The sequence below is a fragment of the Gossypium hirsutum genome, chromosome D05, assembly GCF_007990345.1.
Source record: "Gossypium hirsutum isolate 1008001.06 chromosome D05, Gossypium_hirsutum_v2.1, whole genome shotgun sequence".
NCBI lineage: Eukaryota > Viridiplantae > Streptophyta > Magnoliopsida > Malvales > Malvaceae > Gossypium > Gossypium hirsutum.
In genome coordinates, this window is record NC_053441.1 from 11,994,631 (window position 1) to 12,012,554 (window position 17,924).

The 17,924-nt window shown below is 33.0% G+C and overlaps 3 protein-coding genes across 3 annotated transcripts; 1 reads left to right on the top strand and 2 right to left on the bottom strand.

Moving 5' to 3' along the window:
• Nucleotides 1-354: 354 nt before the first annotated feature.
• LOC107906085 (telomere repeat-binding factor 4) lies at nucleotides 355-5,013 on the bottom strand. Its single transcript, XM_016832945.2, has 6 exons — nucleotides 4,265-5,013; nucleotides 3,234-3,439; nucleotides 2,687-2,771; nucleotides 1,558-1,641; nucleotides 787-1,060; nucleotides 355-689 (listed from the first exon to the last, which is right to left on the bottom strand). The coding sequence occupies exons 1-6, from the start codon at nucleotides 4,412-4,414 to the stop codon at nucleotides 658-660; spliced, it is 831 nt and encodes a 276-aa protein (XP_016688434.1). The 5' UTR covers nucleotides 4,415-5,013; the 3' UTR covers nucleotides 355-657.
• Nucleotides 5,014-8,221: 3,208 nt separating this feature from the next.
• Nucleotides 8,222-14,579, top strand: LOC107906083 (dihydrolipoyllysine-residue acetyltransferase component 2 of pyruvate dehydrogenase complex, mitochondrial). The gene is made up of 19 exons (XM_016832943.2): nucleotides 8,222-8,509; nucleotides 8,774-8,867; nucleotides 9,216-9,292; nucleotides 9,459-9,553; nucleotides 9,652-9,692; nucleotides 10,302-10,357; nucleotides 10,439-10,513; nucleotides 10,609-10,701; nucleotides 10,915-11,157; nucleotides 11,282-11,354; nucleotides 11,562-11,662; nucleotides 11,995-12,080; nucleotides 12,157-12,232; nucleotides 13,377-13,444; nucleotides 13,539-13,605; nucleotides 13,690-13,785; nucleotides 13,875-13,977; nucleotides 14,059-14,154; nucleotides 14,237-14,579. The coding sequence occupies exons 1-19, from the start codon at nucleotides 8,471-8,473 to the stop codon at nucleotides 14,305-14,307; spliced, it is 1,650 nt and encodes a 549-aa protein (XP_016688432.1). The 5' UTR covers nucleotides 8,222-8,470; the 3' UTR covers nucleotides 14,308-14,579.
• A 442-nt stretch (nucleotides 14,580-15,021) lies between these two features.
• LOC107906084 (mitochondrial import inner membrane translocase subunit TIM23-2) lies at nucleotides 15,022-16,649 on the bottom strand. Its single transcript, XM_016832944.2, has 2 exons — nucleotides 15,871-16,649; nucleotides 15,022-15,375 (listed from the first exon to the last, which is right to left on the bottom strand). Exon 1 carries the CDS (start codon nucleotides 16,459-16,461, stop codon nucleotides 15,898-15,900), a length of 564 nt encoding a protein of 187 aa, XP_016688433.1. The 5' UTR covers nucleotides 16,462-16,649; the 3' UTR covers nucleotides 15,022-15,375; nucleotides 15,871-15,897.
• Nucleotides 16,650-17,924: the final 1,275 nt, after the last annotated feature.

Below are 17,924 nucleotides of genomic sequence, written 5' to 3' on the forward strand. Positions count from 1 at the left end.
AGAGTTTTTATTTTTTATTTCAAAATATCCATTATTTAATACATATTCAAACATGAATATTAGAAAAAAATTGCATTAAAAATTTTCAAACATGGATGTATTTAACACAATGGTACATAAAAAATTAAACTTTTTAATTGTTACATCACATAATTCACTGATCATCTATGAATTTATATACTGTTACCTCATTAAATAGAATCCACATAAATACATATAGTAAAAATAACTTTGAAATATATATACCCCAATACCATACACATACGCATACCCAACATTCCGCCCAAATATCATAGATCCCATCCCCTAGTATCCATAGAAATGTAGGCTTTTCGTCACTAATGCCATGGGATGGGGCTAAAAGAGTTTCTTCATTATTATGATTCTAAAATGTACATTCCCCTTGTCTACATGTTGCTTCCAAAAGTCAAAACTGGTTTCCACTCTAATTATAACGGGCTAATTGTACAATAATACCTTGTAATATACTAACTACATGATTCATCATGGATCTTTGAATGGTCATAAATGCATTTCAATGCCCATGCATTGATTCATTGAACAAGATCAATGGATCCACAATTCACATACATACACAGATTCCAAAATTTATAAAGAAAAAGACAACTATCACTTACATCCTAGGCAGCTAAAGACTCAAACCAAAATAACAGTTTCCCCTCGTGAACCTGCAAGAACATGAAAAGAATTCATAATTAAGTTCCTGGGTACAAGGAAAAAAAACATATGCCCAAGAAAAGAGTAGAAATGTGCAATTTCACATACATTGTTCATAGATTTCTTTCACTAGCTGAAGCATTGAATCGGTATCTTCAGCCATTTTGGAGACTCTTTCTGCCTCCTTCACGGCCTCAGCGGCTAAAAACGATTTATTTTCAGCTTCAGCAACTTTATAGGCTGTTGTGATGGCTGCTTCTTCTACTGTTTCACCAGAACCTATTGCACCAGAATTCTGCCGTAGGCGTACGTCTTTTTGTTTAGGGGTAGGTGTTTCTGTTCCCATCAAGGTATCTTCTCTGATCTTGTAGCAATTTTGTACCTGCATTGGATGGTTTTAACATTAAGATGCATACAGCATCCACCATAGAATCCCCTTTTCCATTAAATCATTCAATAATGTAATACAACATCAAATTCTTGCATCTAAACTAATTATCAAAACCCGAGGTTGCTAGCAAGTCATCCCCAGAATCAATCTGCTAATAGTCATCTTTTAAATACATCAAAGGTAGGAGAGCTTCAACAGCGGAGTCAAAATTTGTCTTCTTTAACAAGATAAGATGACAATTCTGGAGGTCAGTCTAGAGATTCTTATCCAGTTCAACTGATGTGAATGTGCAGAAAACAATTAAAACCTGAACAACTTATTATATTATTTTCCCTTTCCTGCAAAGTTTAGATTAGTATAGGAAAATGCCAGTTGTTGAAACGAATTTGTCATCATGTTTAGCAAACTCCAAATGACCATATAAATGGAAAAAAGTGGCGAAACTATCAATCATGAAGGTGAAATACTCATTATAGAGTCACAATTACCTTTTCCAGTTTGCCTTGTGAAACAAGTCTTCTCAGCCTTGAACTTAGTAACCTTCTAAAATTTGGTGGAACTTCATGCCTTTGCTGCAGCATGTAAACCAAATCAGTTAGTATCCATATTCCCAAACATGCATTAATAAATAGACAATGATCACTGGTCCAAACACACACATACTTGCAAAAGGAAGACAAAGGCACACCGAGATAAAACATAAATATTCCAGTTTGACAATTTTAAGGAAAGAAGGATCTGTTGTGCCTGTAAAAGCGAATTATAGCACTGTTCTTTTTCAAAAATGATGTTTAAGGATTCAGCTACTATATATGACGGAGAAACGCCAGAATTTTTGGGAAGGATTCAGTTAAAGGTCCTCTAAAAACAATGCTCTCCTTCAGAGATCAACAACCAGATGATAGGTCTAAAAAACGAAGCATTTACGAAAAGCGAAAAGTGTGGCCAATGAGGCCTTAGCTTAATGGCAAGGTTGAGGCCCTAAGAACTTTGTGATCCCAAGTTTGAGTCTCACCCTGTGTAAATCATGTGGGGAATCTTAGTTCAGATTTATTTTGGTCAGTTCCACCAGGCGTGGGCCCATCCAAATTTATTCTGGTTTAGGTTGGATATATTCCAGTTATCAATCCGATCGTGCTTTGTATTCTTGATTCTAGTTATAGTTATTTGGCTGTATTGACTGTAATTGAGTTTGTACTTGATAATTGTTCTTGTAACCTCTTCAAAAAAAAAAGAAGCAAGAAAAGTGTTTCTAACATTTCTAAATACAAGTTGATATCAGCTGAAAGCTACAGAATCCCAGCTCCAGGAAAACACCTAAGATTATTCAATCCTGTCTTCTATATTAAAATAAAACAACATAAATATCAGCATTCAGCATGTTAGCATTATGGTCATGCAGTCGAATCATCTAGTGCAATGTTAGGTACCTGTGTGTACAGAATTCAGGTACCACTGAGTGTTTGGGAGGAAATTTAACATGTTGTAACCCTGCTCTAAACTCTGAAGCACAATTTGCTCGCTAATATTTAGATATTACAACTACCTCAACATACAATATACATGAGTTACATCTAAAAAGAGGGGAAGAAAAAGAAGAAACAAAACCCATCTCACCTCAATGTAGCTTACAATTGCACTTATATCACATCCATTTGTATCTTTAATGGTTGAAAGGGCTTCAAAAATCATTGTGTTATACCTGGTATGATGGAAATAAAAAGAAGAGAAATAGCATCAAGTGCATATTGAAGCAGGGAACATAGCATATTTATCAAGCTACCTTAACACAAAGCAAACTGAACACTCTGCATCTTGAGAAATAAATGGGAGAGACTATACTAATCATATTATATGAAGTTCCATTAAACTTGCACATTAAGGCAATTTAGCATCGATTTTGGAAAACACAAAAAACTATGAAATCATTCAAAAGTAAAATTCAACTTAAACCTGCTAACCACAGTAAAAAAGAAAATCGTGCATAGAGGGGTTTTCAGATTTTGAATTGACCATGAAAAAAACAAATTCAAATAAAATTCATTATAAAATCCAAAAGGCTTTAGGGATGTTTTATTCCACTTCTCACACCACAGTTATGAGAAGATCAGTCATCAACACAGATGTCTTTTAAATAGAGAACAGAAAGAATAGAAATACAAACCTAGGAGCATTCTTCCCGTCTATACCGTTGTTTGAAGAATCACCCACAACAGTACCAGAAGTTACATTGTGAGCACGCGACGCAACTGGAGCAGAAGAATTGGGAGTGTTGGGAAGGGAAGCAACAATGGCTTTTACCTTGGGTGCTCTTGATTTGTCTCTGGCACCTTGAGTAGAAGTACTGACACTCAAATTCCGCCATTTATCCTGCAAATGAGAGCAAACATGAGAAAACCATATAGGTTGACCACAACATAGGAAGGCTATGAAGAACTTAAAATTCACCAAAACCCAGCAATAATCGCATGGAAATCGAAAACTAGAATTAACAAATATTTTGTCCTTGGTTTTGAGTTCCGACAGTCTTATGAATATGTATTAGGTTCTTAATGACCAAGGCCTCTGTAAGCTTATATCACCTATCACTGCAATGAACCCAGTACAAATTCATAAATACTTACATAGCTTTAGCAAGCCTAAATGTTTGATATCATGTAGAACAAAACTGATACGAGCAACTCAGCCCAATTCAAAGGCCATAATAGAGATGAGCTTAGTTTCCCTCGATGCCCAATTACGAGATCTAAATACAAACAGATAAAGTCAAAACTCAGCTTAGTGGTTCAAGACTTTATCACGAAAAAATTCGAGAAGAATAGTTGAAGTTTCAAGAACTCTTATTCCCGTTAAGAATTTAAATTACTATATGCAGCATCAATTAACATGAATTAGGGTAAGATGTTTAGTAGTTTAAGCTTTAACCAAACCACGTGCATTGTACAAACATTCAAGAATTGATTTTAACTTAAACCTGTCACCATTCAACTAAAGTCAAACTCACGGTAAGGGTTTCTTGATGTAAAATATCATCTCAATTAAAACAGCATAAAAAATTTTTTTTGCTACCTATCACAAAATAATCTCTGTAACCAAAACAACAAAACAGAGCAAACATGGCATTAGAGGAAAAAGTAAAACGATTTTAAATCCAAAAATAAACTGAAGACAAACAAACAAAAGAAAAGGAAGAACCTTGAGGTCAATGTTGGAGCGGTGAGTGAGGAAAGGGGCAAATTCGGGATCTTTAAGGATGTTCTTCCACTTTCCAGGACCGTGTTTGGTGATTCCGGCCAGAAGCGCCTCCTCTTCCTCCGCCGTCCACTTTTGTTTCTGGTTTCCCATTCTAACCCTTCTCGCTTTGTGTGTCTCTCCCACCCTCCTCTATAAACCCTAAAACACCAAGAAGAAACTATATTTTGTTGTTACGTAGCTGCTGGGGGGGGTTATTATTATTGATAAAAATAACGGTTAATGGTTAATACTTATTCTACTAAAAAATAGAAGGATTAATCAACAATTTTCCTAAATTCTAACACTAGTTATTAGTATTTATTTTATTCACAGTTAATAGCAAATTAATAGCAATGATTAACCTTCTAAAATATCAAAAAGAAAATGATAAATAATTAATGATCAATACTTAATTCTAATAAAAATAAAACGATTAATCAATAATTTTCCTAAATTCTACCATCACCTAATAGTATTTTTTGTTGTTCAACATCGATAATAATAACTCCGTCGATAACAATAACTAATTTTTTAAAACACAATGAAAATTGAATCTCTAATCTCATAACTAAGAGAAGTATTGCCAAATAAATTAAATCATGAATCATTTTCTTCTCATGCATCGTTATTTGCCCGCTATTTTTGGACATAACACTAACAAATACGGTAAACCTATGAACATGTGCAAGCAACATAGCTTGGAACACGTCGACTGAATGTTACCCCTCTCTGTTAATATAGCTTGTAAGGGCCAAAACAAAGACTAGTCAATTTCAATCGAAATAACTATGTATGTACCTACCACTAGCCAAGGCATAACATGCATGGTCAAAGTATGCAAATGAAGTATGTATAATGAGTTAGCTTATAAGAAACTTAAATGTAAGCTTCACTGCTCGTCATAGGATTGTTTTCAGAACTTAAATATTTATCGGTAAAAGTTTCATAAATAATGTCAATGTAACACCTCATATTACATATAAGCATTTAAATCTTAAATTAATTTTTTCAAAAATAAATTTTTAAACTACTTTTCAAATTTAGTGTTAATCTAAACCATTGTATTCTTTTTATTTTTTTAGATAAACAAATTGATCATCGCATTTTATATTAACAAATAAATAATTATATTTAATTATAAAAAATACAAATAATCATATAAAATTATGTGTGTCCTTTCTTGACCAATGAGACCAAGCCAATTTGAAACTTGGGCTTGGAGTTATTTTAAAATAAGGTTGTAATTTTACCTAATTCATTTTTTTGATATCTTTTATATTCCTTTTCGATATCCGAGTTTTATAATTATTCTTTCTTGATTAATTGATACTTATAATATCATGATAATTATACGGTTTTATTTATTGCAACTTGAGTGCTCGTAAAAAAGAAACTAAACCCTATGACCACATTTTATAGAATGAAAGGTCAAGGGTTTAATTGCTCCAAATAAAAATAATATAGCTAAATTTGTTTAAGGGTTTGTTTGATTCAATGAAAACAATTTCTGAAAAATGTCTTTTTTTTTTGAAATTTTTAATATTTCTTGGTGCTTGAGGTAAAAATTTCGAAATCCATTTTCCAAATACTGTTTTTAGTGACATAAATTTAGTTACATAGTTTTATTTACATTCAAATTAAATAATAACTTTAAATGTTTAAATACAATTTAATACACTAAGTAAAAATATTTTAGTTACAACAATTTTCTCAAATGCATCAATTATATAACCATTAAACACAATTATATATTCAAAACAAACCACAATAGTATAACTTTCCAATATCTTTCATACCAAATAAACATATACAAAATTGCATAACAATATATCTAAAAATTTATATTGCGACCAATATATATAAAAACACACAATAAGTTCACATATCGAATCAATGTATCACGGGGACTGCTTGTGAGATGGAAATGGAGATGCACTGGGTGTTGGATGCATTTGAGCAATGCTGTTACATTGGGAGATTTCAAAATAGGAAGTGGAATAGATTATTTTGATGCAGTTTTGGGGGCTTCTAGTTCTTCATTGCTGCCACAATTTTCGACAATTGAGGCTTTAATTGTTTAGTTCTAGAATGTCTTGATGCTAAAAGAATAAATTAAGTTCCTAAAGTCTAATTATTAAATAGAAAAATAACATTGCATTAAATACAACAAAATTTTAAGTTTAAAAGTTATCTAACATCTACGATTTTCCCGTGGGATTATGCAATATGAAAATGCTGAATTCAATAGATTTTTTTTTCATTTATAGCACATTTAGTATGGGTACACATTATTGTATTTCTATATAAACCATTTATTCAATTCTTTAAAAGAATTTTTTTTTTAAATCTAACTCATGCTAGGTGATAAAATAATGAGATACTTGGATATAAATTCGTTAATCATGATAAAAGTTAATAAATTTATTTCAATAGAGGTTTTGCAACAATCATTTAGTAAAAACTCACAAATTATGCAAAAGTAACAGTACTCCTAACAAGGAACTATTGTTCCTATGTCTATCATTCTTACTTTCAAAACATAAATATGTACACCCTCTCCTCCAATAAGCACCCTGCATATTTATGGATACATGAACACATCAAATTTAAACCCAAGCTTACACAATCTCTCACACTCAAACTCTGAAAAATTGAAAATAATCTCAAGAATCACACTTTTGAGCATGAATCAAACTAAAAACCAACATATATAATCTCATTGTTCAACATGTTGCTTACCATTCAAATACAAAATTGCATAAAATTACAGCTAAAAAATTGCTTCCAATGGCTATTCTTTTGGGAGCTAAATTGAAATTGTACAAATGTTTAAATGCCACTTGATTTCTACTATTAAAGACAATAATATATCTCGATTCCGTGCAAATAAGAAAAAAAATTAAAATTTATTGAACTTCCCAAAAAGGTTTCTCTCCCACCAAAAACCCAAATTCAAAAAACTATTAAGAAGTTACAAATTCAAATTCCAAACCAATCAAAATAAGTTTGAAACCCTAATTTTTATTTTTGTTTACGTCAATCAACAGTAATTATATCAAATTGAAGGCAATGACGATTGAAACAATACTTAGAATAAAAGAAAGGGAATTGGAGAAGATTAAGGGTGAGAGAATAGAGAGATTATGGATTGAGAGAAAACAACACCGATGGTGTTGTTGAGAAAGAATGATAAAGTGAGAAAACGAGACTGATGGTGTTGTTGAGAAAGAATGATAAAGTGAGAAAACGAGAAAATATGTAAAATGATTTATGGAAATTTAAAGGGTAAATCATTTTACTGAAAAAAAAATATTTTTTACGATTGACCAATAAGTTATTTTACATTGGATTCAATATATTTTTCTCAACCATACACTAAAAGATTAGGAAAACATTTTCTAAAAAATAAAAGTGATGTTTTCTAAAAAATAAAAGTGATGAATTAAACTCATCCTAAACGTCTAAAGTAAATAATTAAATTTGTTATTATATACATTCAATAGTCAACTTTTATTATAGAAAAGCACTCAAATTTTAATGGATGAAATATTTTACTCTTAAATGTAATTTATAATAATTTATCTTACAAAAAGATGAGAATGTAATCCAAAATATAATGTAATAATGCTATAAAATTGTTACCATATTGAATAGGGTCACAATATTCTACTGCTATAAATAACTAAAATATTGAGTACGTTGTATTTGTATGTTAGTCGAACTAAAATATTAAGAGAAACAAAAATTGTTGGTCAAATCCACGAAAGTGGGCGCCCGCCTAACGGTCAAGCCCAAACACTAATTGTGCCGCTTATCTTTCAATGTAAACCATCATTCTCTATGGTACATACAACTCATCGAACTCAGCTTAGATCCACTGATCATTACCGTTTAATTTTCCCACTCCACTCTATCAACGGTTTATTCTTACTCTCTCTTTTTTTTTATACCGTTTAATTTTATACGCACAAAAGAAAACACAAAAGGGAAGCGATCTTTTTTCATTTACTGTTATTATATTTTTAATTCCCTAAAAAAAGGGTTCTCTTAATAAAAACAAGTGAGATCTACTGTGTTTGATCTTATGCCCGAACGGTGTAAACCCTAACCTTCTCATATTTATTCCATTTTTTTTTCTGAAGTGTTTGATTGGGAGCTTAGAGAATCATGGCTTATGCATCTCATATCATCAATCATTCTAAAAGGGTAACTCTCGAGTTTTCTCATGTCTGGATCCCTTTATTGGATTTTTCTTTTTAAACACTGCATCAGTTTTTGATTCGAATCCCTTTCTGGATTTGAATATTTTTCGCTATTTATTTTAGTTCATAAATGTCTCTATTAACTTAATTGACGATTCCTTTTTACTATCCTTGAATTGATCGTAGTTGGAATTTTCGGTCTCTGTTTAGCTTATAATTTATCTTCTTTTTTTTTTTAATATAAACTTTTGAATTTCTGATATTTCAGTTGAGGAATGTTCCCAAATTATTGCGGTACGATCACGCTGTTCTAGTTCGTTGGTTTTCCAATGGAGCACAATCATCTGTTTGTAAAAGAGAAGGTACATATAAGAATAAAATGCCGCATTAGAAAGATTGCTTTGTTTTGTCATACTTAGTTTTCTGATATCTAAAAGCATAGGAACCGTTTTAGAATTTTGTTTAGTCTACTTGGTCAACATGCAAAAAAAGTGCCTCCCAAGCCTACCGGGTACTGGCTATCCGGTTTACAGAATAATATAATACAAGTACATGGTTTGCTCGTATTCTTTTTGCTACCCGTCTTTATTAAGAGCTGTCTGGCATGCTACTCTTCGTTATGTTTTTGTGATTACACTTAGTGATAAAAGCATAGCAGTGTGGATATATTTTTGTTTATGTTATGTTAAGAAAAGTTGGTTACTGTTCAGATGTTGCAAAGATCCGTCCTCTTGGCTATGCACCTGCAGAAAGAGAGACTGTATCTAAGTTTGTTGGTAGTCACCCTGTAAGTTTATCTATCTATTTCTCCCTTTAGCGGAGCAATAAATTTGCAGTCATTTTGTTGCTTTTTTATCCTTTTTTTCTTCTGCAGACTCTCATTCTGCATTACCTTCTTAGTTGAAGTTAAGACTCAGTTAGTCAACAGTGTCTGTTTAATATCTTATTCGCAGGTATCATATTGTTTATCTAAGAAGACTCTTTCTAGGACAGTAATGAGATCAGGAATTACAATGGGTGGTGTGGTATACAGCAGAGGACTTTTATGGTAATTTTTTCCGCATTTTCTGTTACCTTGTTGGTGATTTTACTATTTCCTGGTAATGTTTTCCATTTGAGGAACCTAATCCCTGTATCCGTTTTCAGTTCACAGGCACTTTCTAGGAGAGGATTTGCATCTGATGCAGGTATGGATTATTATTTTAATTATTTTACACCGTTCTCTTAGGAATCCATTATTTGTCAAATGGTAAAAGGTTTTACACAGTAACGTGTGTTTAACTGATGCAACTGCGCACCTTATGCTGAATTCAAAAGTATGACCATATTGATGTGCTTTCCCTAGAAACTTTTATGTTGAAACCGTAATTTGCTGTGAGATTTATTATTGTTATCTCTTGTGAAAATTACCCTTTCTGACAGGAGAGCTCAGATAATAGGAATTTACTTTATGGGTAATAATATGTTGTATTAAGAGATATCATCATGATTGCAGTTCATTATCTGTCTCTCTTTTACAAGGCAGTGCTATACCTTTTTTTTTCCTTGCTAGTGCTAGCACTTAGGTAGTGCTGGATTTATTTAGCATGTATTCAAGTTCCCAGAGGTTTTTTTGCCAATGTAGAGGTTAGTATATTTATGGTTGAGCACGTGGTAGTTGGAATGATGATTGACAGGTCTCAAGTTGAACTTTGCTGCATTAATGATAGCCATGGGGTGTTACTTGTTTGTTAACTGTTCAATTTGTTTATTGCGTCACCTACTAAATAATGCTAACATTCTTAAGTTGCTTTCAGGCCTTCCTCCTTGCCAAGAAATTGGAATGCCTTCACTCTCACCCACAATGACTGAGGTCTGAACCATGCTGGATCTTCCAAACATGTTGTAAATATATCTGTGCTATTCATCTAAGTATGTGAATTTCTAAATGCAGGGAAACATTGCTAGGTGGTTGAAGAAAGAGGGTGATAAGGTGTCTCCTGGTGAAGTGTTGTGTGAAGTTGAAACTGTAAGGCATTCTCCTGTTTGTTGGCTCTATCCTTCATCTTCTTTGTTTGTATCAGAAATTACGATTTTATTTATAACTTTATTTACTGTGTGAAGGATAAAGCAACAGTGGAGATGGAATGCATGGAAGAAGGTTATCTTGCTAAGATTATAAAGGGGGATGGGTCAAAAGAGATCAAAGTTGGTGAGGTATTGATTTCGAGAAATATTATGCATTTATTTATCTTTTTTCAGTTCTCACCTTTGTGGATTGGGGAATGAATTTGACTAAATAGAGAAGTTGCAACTTTGCTTTGCACCTCTTTATTTTCTGTCTATTGCCTTTTTTTTCCCGAGTAAAATACAATTCATCAATATTTATGTTGTTGATGTTTTTGTGTTTTCTCTTGTGGTCTTATGTAGATAATTGCCATCACTGTTGAAGAGGAGGGGGATATTGCAAAGTTCAAGGACTACAGTCCTCCAGCATCAGATTCTGGTGCTCCTGCTGCAAAAGACTCAGCAGCTCCTCCCCCGCCAAAGCAGGAGCCTGTTGAACAGCCAGCTAGTTCACCAGAGCCTAAGACTCCCAAGCCTACTTCCTCTCCTTCAGAAGATCGCATTTTTGCAAGTCCTCTTGCACGAAAATTGGCTGAAGAACACAAGGTTAGTTGTATAAGTTCTGTGACTTCAATTTTAATTTTCTGTGTCAAGATGCTACCTTAAGTTCTAATTGTTTCTATGCAATATCTTTTTAACATTTTTCCATTCCTTTTGGATGCAAATGTAGGTACCTCTCTCAAGTATCAAAGGAACAGGTCCTGATGGACACATTGTAAAGGCTGATATTGAAGATTATTTGGGTATCATATTTAAATTTCTACACTGAGTGATTCATTCTGTTGCAATTTGTGACCCTGATAAGTAATGCTATATTATACAGTAAAAAATGTCTTGTCTCCCACCCCCCACCCTACCCTTTTGGCTTTCCGGAGATTCTTTAATAGTATTCTTTTTGATGTACTATTGTCTCATTTTCTGCTTACTGGAGAGTTTTCCTTGTCATGTAGCTTCACGCGGGAAGGAAGTTTCAGCACCAACTCCTAAGACAAAGGATGCAAAACTTGCAGCTTTAGATTATGTGGATATCCCTCATTCTCAGATAAGAAAGGTCTGTTACTGGTTGGCATTATTTATATAAGTTTCACGAGAGTTCAAGGCTGTAAAATGTTTACGGTACATGGATTTTATTATGGATCCACTTCATAGAAGATGGTCCCCTTTGAATGGAACTTCACATTTCATCTAGTTCTGAAAGAATACGCATTCTATTGTAACTAGTGAAATCTCAAATTCTAGCTACCTTCTAGATTTCTTTACTCTTTGCATAAGAATGTATAGAAATTTATATCTCTATCTTCTCTCCAGCTTCTTCTGTTGTCTCCCCATGCCCATTATGTATCAATGTGCTTTGTCAGTAATTTCTACTATAAATTTTGACAGGTCACAGCATCACGCTTATTATTCTCAAAACAGACTATACCACATTATTATTTAACAGTGGATACATGTGTTGACAAACTTATGGAGTAAGTAATAGTGCTTTGATATTCTCAAAAAGAAATTGATGAATTTGATAGTTATAAACTGTTTTGTTACCTTCAGTTTGCGGAGCCAACTCAACTCATTACAGGAAGCTTCAGGTGGGAAGCGTATATCTGTCAATGATCTTGTAATTAAGGTAGACAACTTCTGTGCGTTTACTTAGCTTTGAGATGTTCAAGTTGACCTGCTTTGATACTTTTGTTATGGTCCAAGAGGCTTTTGGATAATGGCTTGTGGTCGATATAATGGGAACTGTGGATCTAACATGGCAGTTCATGATTAAGGGCTAGTTTAGCAATACTTTTGAAAAGTGCAGTGGAAAAATACTTTTGAGAAGTGCTTTTGAAAAGTTTGGTGTCAAAAAGTGCATTTGAAAAATGCTTTTGAGAAGTGCTTTTGAAAAATTTGAGTGTTTAGCATTGCTGTCAAAATGTGCTTTTGAGAAATAAAATGTTTATTTTAGACATGTTATTATCAAGTAACAAATATGTATTTAAATGATATTTAAATTAGTTAATATTATTATATTTTAGTAAGAATATAAAAAATTATTATAACTTGTTAATATTTTAATATATGAAATATAAATTTTAAATATTTTTAAGCAATCAATATAATTATTTATATAATTTAATTAGAATATATAAACTATATTTTTAATATTTAAATATAACCATTAAATATTTGTAATTAGTATTTTAAAAAATATTTTTTATTTTATTTTTAATTAATGATTTTAACACATTTGTAGTTAAGCACCAAGAAAAAAAAAAGGGAAAGTACTATGTTATTGGAGGGGTAAAAAAGTAATTAAGCACCAAAAGTGCTTTTGGGAGAGAAAAAGCTAAAAATTTTAGCTTCTCCTTAAGCACTTTTGAAAAACCAAAAATTTCAGCCAAAAGCTGCTTGTTTAGCACAGCTTTTCTTCCAAAAGTGCTTTTTTTAAGCACTACTAAACAGGCCCTAAGCTTCAGAGTACATAGTTAAAGCAATATTATGTTAACTTCTTGCCTCATCATATTTACTTGCTTTTTCCTTCATGTAGATTTAAATCCTTTCCCTGAAATAATGTAATTCTTTCTTGGAATATTTACTCCACATATGTTCTGAAATGGCTTTTATTATGTAGATGCTAATATACTGATATAGTATTTTCTGCAAATAAGAAATTAGTGCAGATTCTCCCTTATTTATTTATTGAACTGTCTTTAGAATACCGCAAAAATTGAACATTATTTATTTAATATACTTAGAAGGTAGAAGTTTTTTATCAATTACAGGCTGCTGCATTGGCTCTCCGAAAGGTTCCTCAGTGCAATAGTTCATGGACAGATGACTATATTCGCCAGTGAGTATAAATTACTTGCAAACTGATTAAGTCCTGAGTGCATACTGCATATCAATTATCATCATGACATGCTTCCGTTTGCTTCCAACCCCAGGTATAACAATGTGAATATTAATGTAGCTGTGCAGACAGACAATGGACTTTACGTCCCTGTTATCAGGGTGAGCAGTTGTTTGAACTTCATACTGTTCAATTCTTGGTGTAATTCTCTATTTTTAAGTGATAATTTGTTGTACATGTTGCAGGATGCTGATAAGAAAGGTTTGTCCTCAATTGCTGAGGAGGTCAAGAATTTGGCACAAAAAGCCAAAGAGAACAGCTTAAAACCAGAAGATTACGAGGTTAGAAATTGTGTTTATGTTGATAAACAATAATTGATGTTATGATCGATCATCATATGAACCATATTCATGCTGGGTTTCCTTTGCAGGGAGGCACATTTACAGTGTCTAACTTGGGAGGGCCCTTCGGTATTAAGCAATTCTGTGCCATCATTAATCCTCCACAGTCTGGGATTTTAGCTGTTGGGTCTGGTAAGATTTGTCCTGAATTTGCCCTACATCATGCCATATCCATTTCTGCTTCTTCGTAATCGATGGACTCTATGTATGCAGCTGAGAAGAGGGTTATCCCTGGCTCGGGCCCTGACCAATTCAAGTTTGCCTCGTTCATGTCTGTAACTCTAAGCTGCGATCATCGAGTTATTGATGGTATGTAGTTTTTGTTTAGAATTCTAATAGTATATCATTAATCTAACTTGTACAATCCAAGTAATTCCACTTGTTCTTTTAGGTGCGATTGGTGCTGAATGGCTGAAAGCTTTCAAAGGGTACATTGAGAATCCAGAGTCAATGTTGCTCTAAATCAATGGTGTTTGTTTCTTTAAATTAAACTGACTTTTTTGCTGTGATCAATTTTCATGATGGCTTGAATCCAATACATGTATTCCTGGGCAATTTTCTTCGGGAGTAGTGCTTTCACTGTAAACCAATTTAAATTTTTTTGGGGAATAAGGGGGATCAAGAATTGAGGAACTAAACTGCGGGCTGGAATTTTCCTTTTGCAGAGTGTAATAACCCTTTCCATACGGAATATTTGGAATGATTTAAGGGGATGCTACTGCTAACCCATCACATTTCTAGTGTTTTACTGGTCAGAATTGTTCACTGAATATAATGGTTTTGCATCAAATATTCTTTAGTATTCTGAATTAGCAACCCCTGCTCATAGGGTTGACAAAATTTCCCGTTGAAGTTTTGATTTCGAGGGTGTCAATTTAGTACATCTAGTTTAAAGCCATATAGAAATGAGAACTGTGCTGTGTTTTCATGTTTTGAGTTCTAGGTCAAGCTCGATATTTAGGTCCTCGTCTTTGTTGGTAGTGATGGTATTCATATTCGTTGCTTTGATCTGCAGACTCGGCTTTCCCCATCTTTTTTGAAACATGCTGGTATGAGTTTTGTGTAATCTTCTAGCTTCACTTTGTGTGATCAAAGACTCCCAAATGGGTCAGTTTTGCTCAGTTTGGGTTGGGAATTGTTTGTACAAATGCTCGAGAACTGTTATTACTAAGAAGGGGAATAAAAGTTCAAATTTCTATTTCTCCATCCCGTCCATATTTGCGGGATTTATAATGTTTTACAAGCCTCTCAAACCCTCCCTTTAATAGAGAAGATCCAACTTGTAAAAAGAATATCAAAGATGCAATGAGAGAAACTTCTGTGTTATATCTATATGAAGGCAAATAACAAGAAAATAGAAAATAAAACCTAGCACCTTATCCTTGAATTTTTTGGGGGGTGTCACTAAAGACCCCAATCCTTAAAGAAAAGAACAAAACCCCACGGAGTCAGATACAACAACGGAACATAACTCTTATGGTGAATATACAATCACTTCTCCTTTCCATCCTTTAAATAACCCGCTAGCCTCTGCAGAAAAACCAAAGCAATAACAAAATTTCCAGTTAACCAACCAAAAAGAGGTTTAGAGTGTTGAAGCATATAATATATATGCAAGTGATACACATGTATAACTATTCCTATTCAGCTTTTTATAATTACCAGGCTTCAAAACCCTAGTCAAATCTAAGACCTTGATACCTGACCTTAGCAGAAAGGAAAGCCAATAGGCAACCGCATGGGACCATATCACTTTAGACCATTACCTATAGGAAAACATGCTACCAAACAACATCACAATGATCATAAAACAGTGCACCATTACATGCCTTAGATGAAGTTGCAATAAACCAAGTTCAGACCGTAGTTGAATATAAGATCCATTAACATCGAAAAGAAAATTCCAGCACATCAATTTCACATATTAAATAAAACTAGATTTCTCTAAATCCTAATGCTATTAGCAAAATTTTCCCCTCAAATTTAACCTACAACCACCATAAAAATTTCAATCTAATCACATACCAACTTATTGCAAAATCATCTCTTTTTTCAAATGGGCACGTATCTCTTCAAAACTTGCTTCCCAGCGACCACTGCTCCCGCCGCCAACCCACCCAGAGCACCCGCCACCGCCGCGGACCTCACCCCTCTCGCCGCACGACAAACCGCTCCGGTGGCCAGACCCGCAGCCACGCTGCTCCAGACATCATCACGATCAGTCACCGCCACGACTCCACTCTCCAGCCCCGCATAAATCAAGCCCACCACCCCGATCCGGTTTCCCCATGTCCGGCCCGTATGACCCGAACTATTCAAGATCCGGTTGATCTTCAGCTTCAAAGTATCGCCTTGCTCGAAGTTCTTGAGAACCGAGAAGAGCCCGACGGCTGCGCCGGATACAGAGCCACCTAAATAAGCGGAACCGGTGTAAAAGGTCAGATTTTCTCCCCAAGAGCGGCGTTGGTGGAGGGATTCCTCAGGAAAGAGGAACTCCGGAGAGGTTGGGAGCTTGTACAGGTTGGTTATGGGAACTTGAAGGTTCAAGTCTTGGTATGGGTTGTAAAGTTGCGTGTTTGGTTCGGTTTCAGGGTCGGAGCCACGATGATGCGCCATTGTTAATAGTGAGTTGGGTGGCTCGACACTTGGAGTTGGTTAGGGTTTAGTTTATTGGCAGAGAAGGAAGAGAAGGGTTGAAGATTTTATATTTTGTTAGCGGCGTCCGAAGTTGGACCAAGTTGGGCCTTTTTAATTTTTTTTATATATTTATCTGAAAACATTGGTCGGCCGAATGAAAATTCGATTTAGTAACTTTTGCTCTTTTTAAAGTATATTTCATACGAATGAGATGGACCAATCAATTTTTTTTAAAGAAACATAAATTTGATAAATATTTCCAATTTTTTAGTAAAATATTTTTATATATCCTACTAAATTAATTTAATAAAATATTTAAAAATATTAGGATCAAAATAAAAAAAAATTATTATAAGGAATCAGGTTAAAATAATATTTTATGAGAATCTTAAACTTTAAAATTTAATCCCATACGGTTCTTTTATGTTGCTAAATAACCATGATTATATTATTTTGACTGTTAATTTGTGATTTATTTCTCGGTACTGTAAAAAATTCTATAAAAACGGACTTAAAATCTATATTGTAGTTAAAAAAAATTGTGTTCTACACACGTATTGTAGTTACATATTTAAATATAAATATATGATTTTTAAAAATGAAATAAAGTTTTTTTTAAGAGGAAAAATTAAAGATTACCTCGCAATTGAATTTGAGAATGATATGAGAAAAAATAATTTTATCATTCCACCCATAATTTAATTAATAAATAAATTTTAATTTTAAATATATGGTCTCATATCTATATGCATGCAGTTGGAACAACGTAACTTAAAACTATTTTCGGACATACGACTGCAACCATTGCTAAGAAAAAATAAGTTAAAATTGATTATGTAACATAGAAAAAAAAGGGAAAAAAAATCAATCATGCAAAATCATTTTCAAAGCGAATCAATCAAACACGATTTTGTATAAACATGATGAACGAAGTAACGTCATAAAATTCAAAATAGTAGTTTTCTTATTTTTTGAGGCTGAACTCTTAAAGGTCAAAACTGTGCTTGAAGAAAGTCATGAATCGGATAAAAACAAATTTAAAGAATCATTCCCAGAAATTATCCAGAATCGAAGTGCCGAGAGTTAAATTTCTTTTTTTCTCATTTACTAAAAAGTAAATAAAATTAATTATTATATATTAAATAAAAAAATAAATTAATATTTTTAATGAAAATTGAGTTGAATGATTAAATAACTAGACAATTACATATTTTATGTTATATGCATTTCATGCTCACATATAACAATTAAATTTTAATAGTAAAAATAGATGAAATAAAATATAATTCAATTTTTAATATAAAAAAATCATTTAATTTTAAATTTATTCCAAGGTAGTCCTTTGACGTGTTACCATTATAATTTATTTGGTTGAAATGAAAACAGAATGGTTAGATTATAGATTTTGGAGAAAAGAAATAGAAAATAAAATAAAAAAGTAG

Bases quoted from the DNA above. Each gene is read 5' to 3' on its own strand.
- LOC107906085 (XM_016832945.2), bottom strand. From the start codon at position 4,414: ATGGGAAACCAGAAACAAAAGTGGACGGCGGAGGAAGAGGAGGCGCTT. The intron at 2,772-3,233 runs GTTTGTATTTCT...CCATCATACCAG, and splicing joins GACGGGAAGAATGCTCCTAG to GTATAACACAATGATTTTTG. The intron at 1,642-2,686 runs GTGAGATGGGTT...TACATGCTGCAG, and splicing joins CAATTGTAAGCTACATTGAG to CAAAGGCATGAAGTTCCACC.
- LOC107906083 (XM_016832943.2), top strand. From the start codon at position 8,471: ATGGCTTATGCATCTCATATCATCAATCATTCTAAAAGG. The intron at 9,293-9,458 runs GTAAGTTTATCT...TCTTATTCGCAG, and splicing joins AGTTTGTTGGTAGTCACCCT to GTATCATATTGTTTATCTAA. The intron at 12,081-12,156 runs GTAAGTAATAGT...TGTTACCTTCAG, and splicing joins TGTGTTGACAAACTTATGGA to TTTGCGGAGCCAACTCAACT.
- LOC107906084 (XM_016832944.2), bottom strand. From the start codon at position 16,461: ATGGCGCATCATCGTGGCTCCGACCCTGAAACCGAACCAAACACGCAA.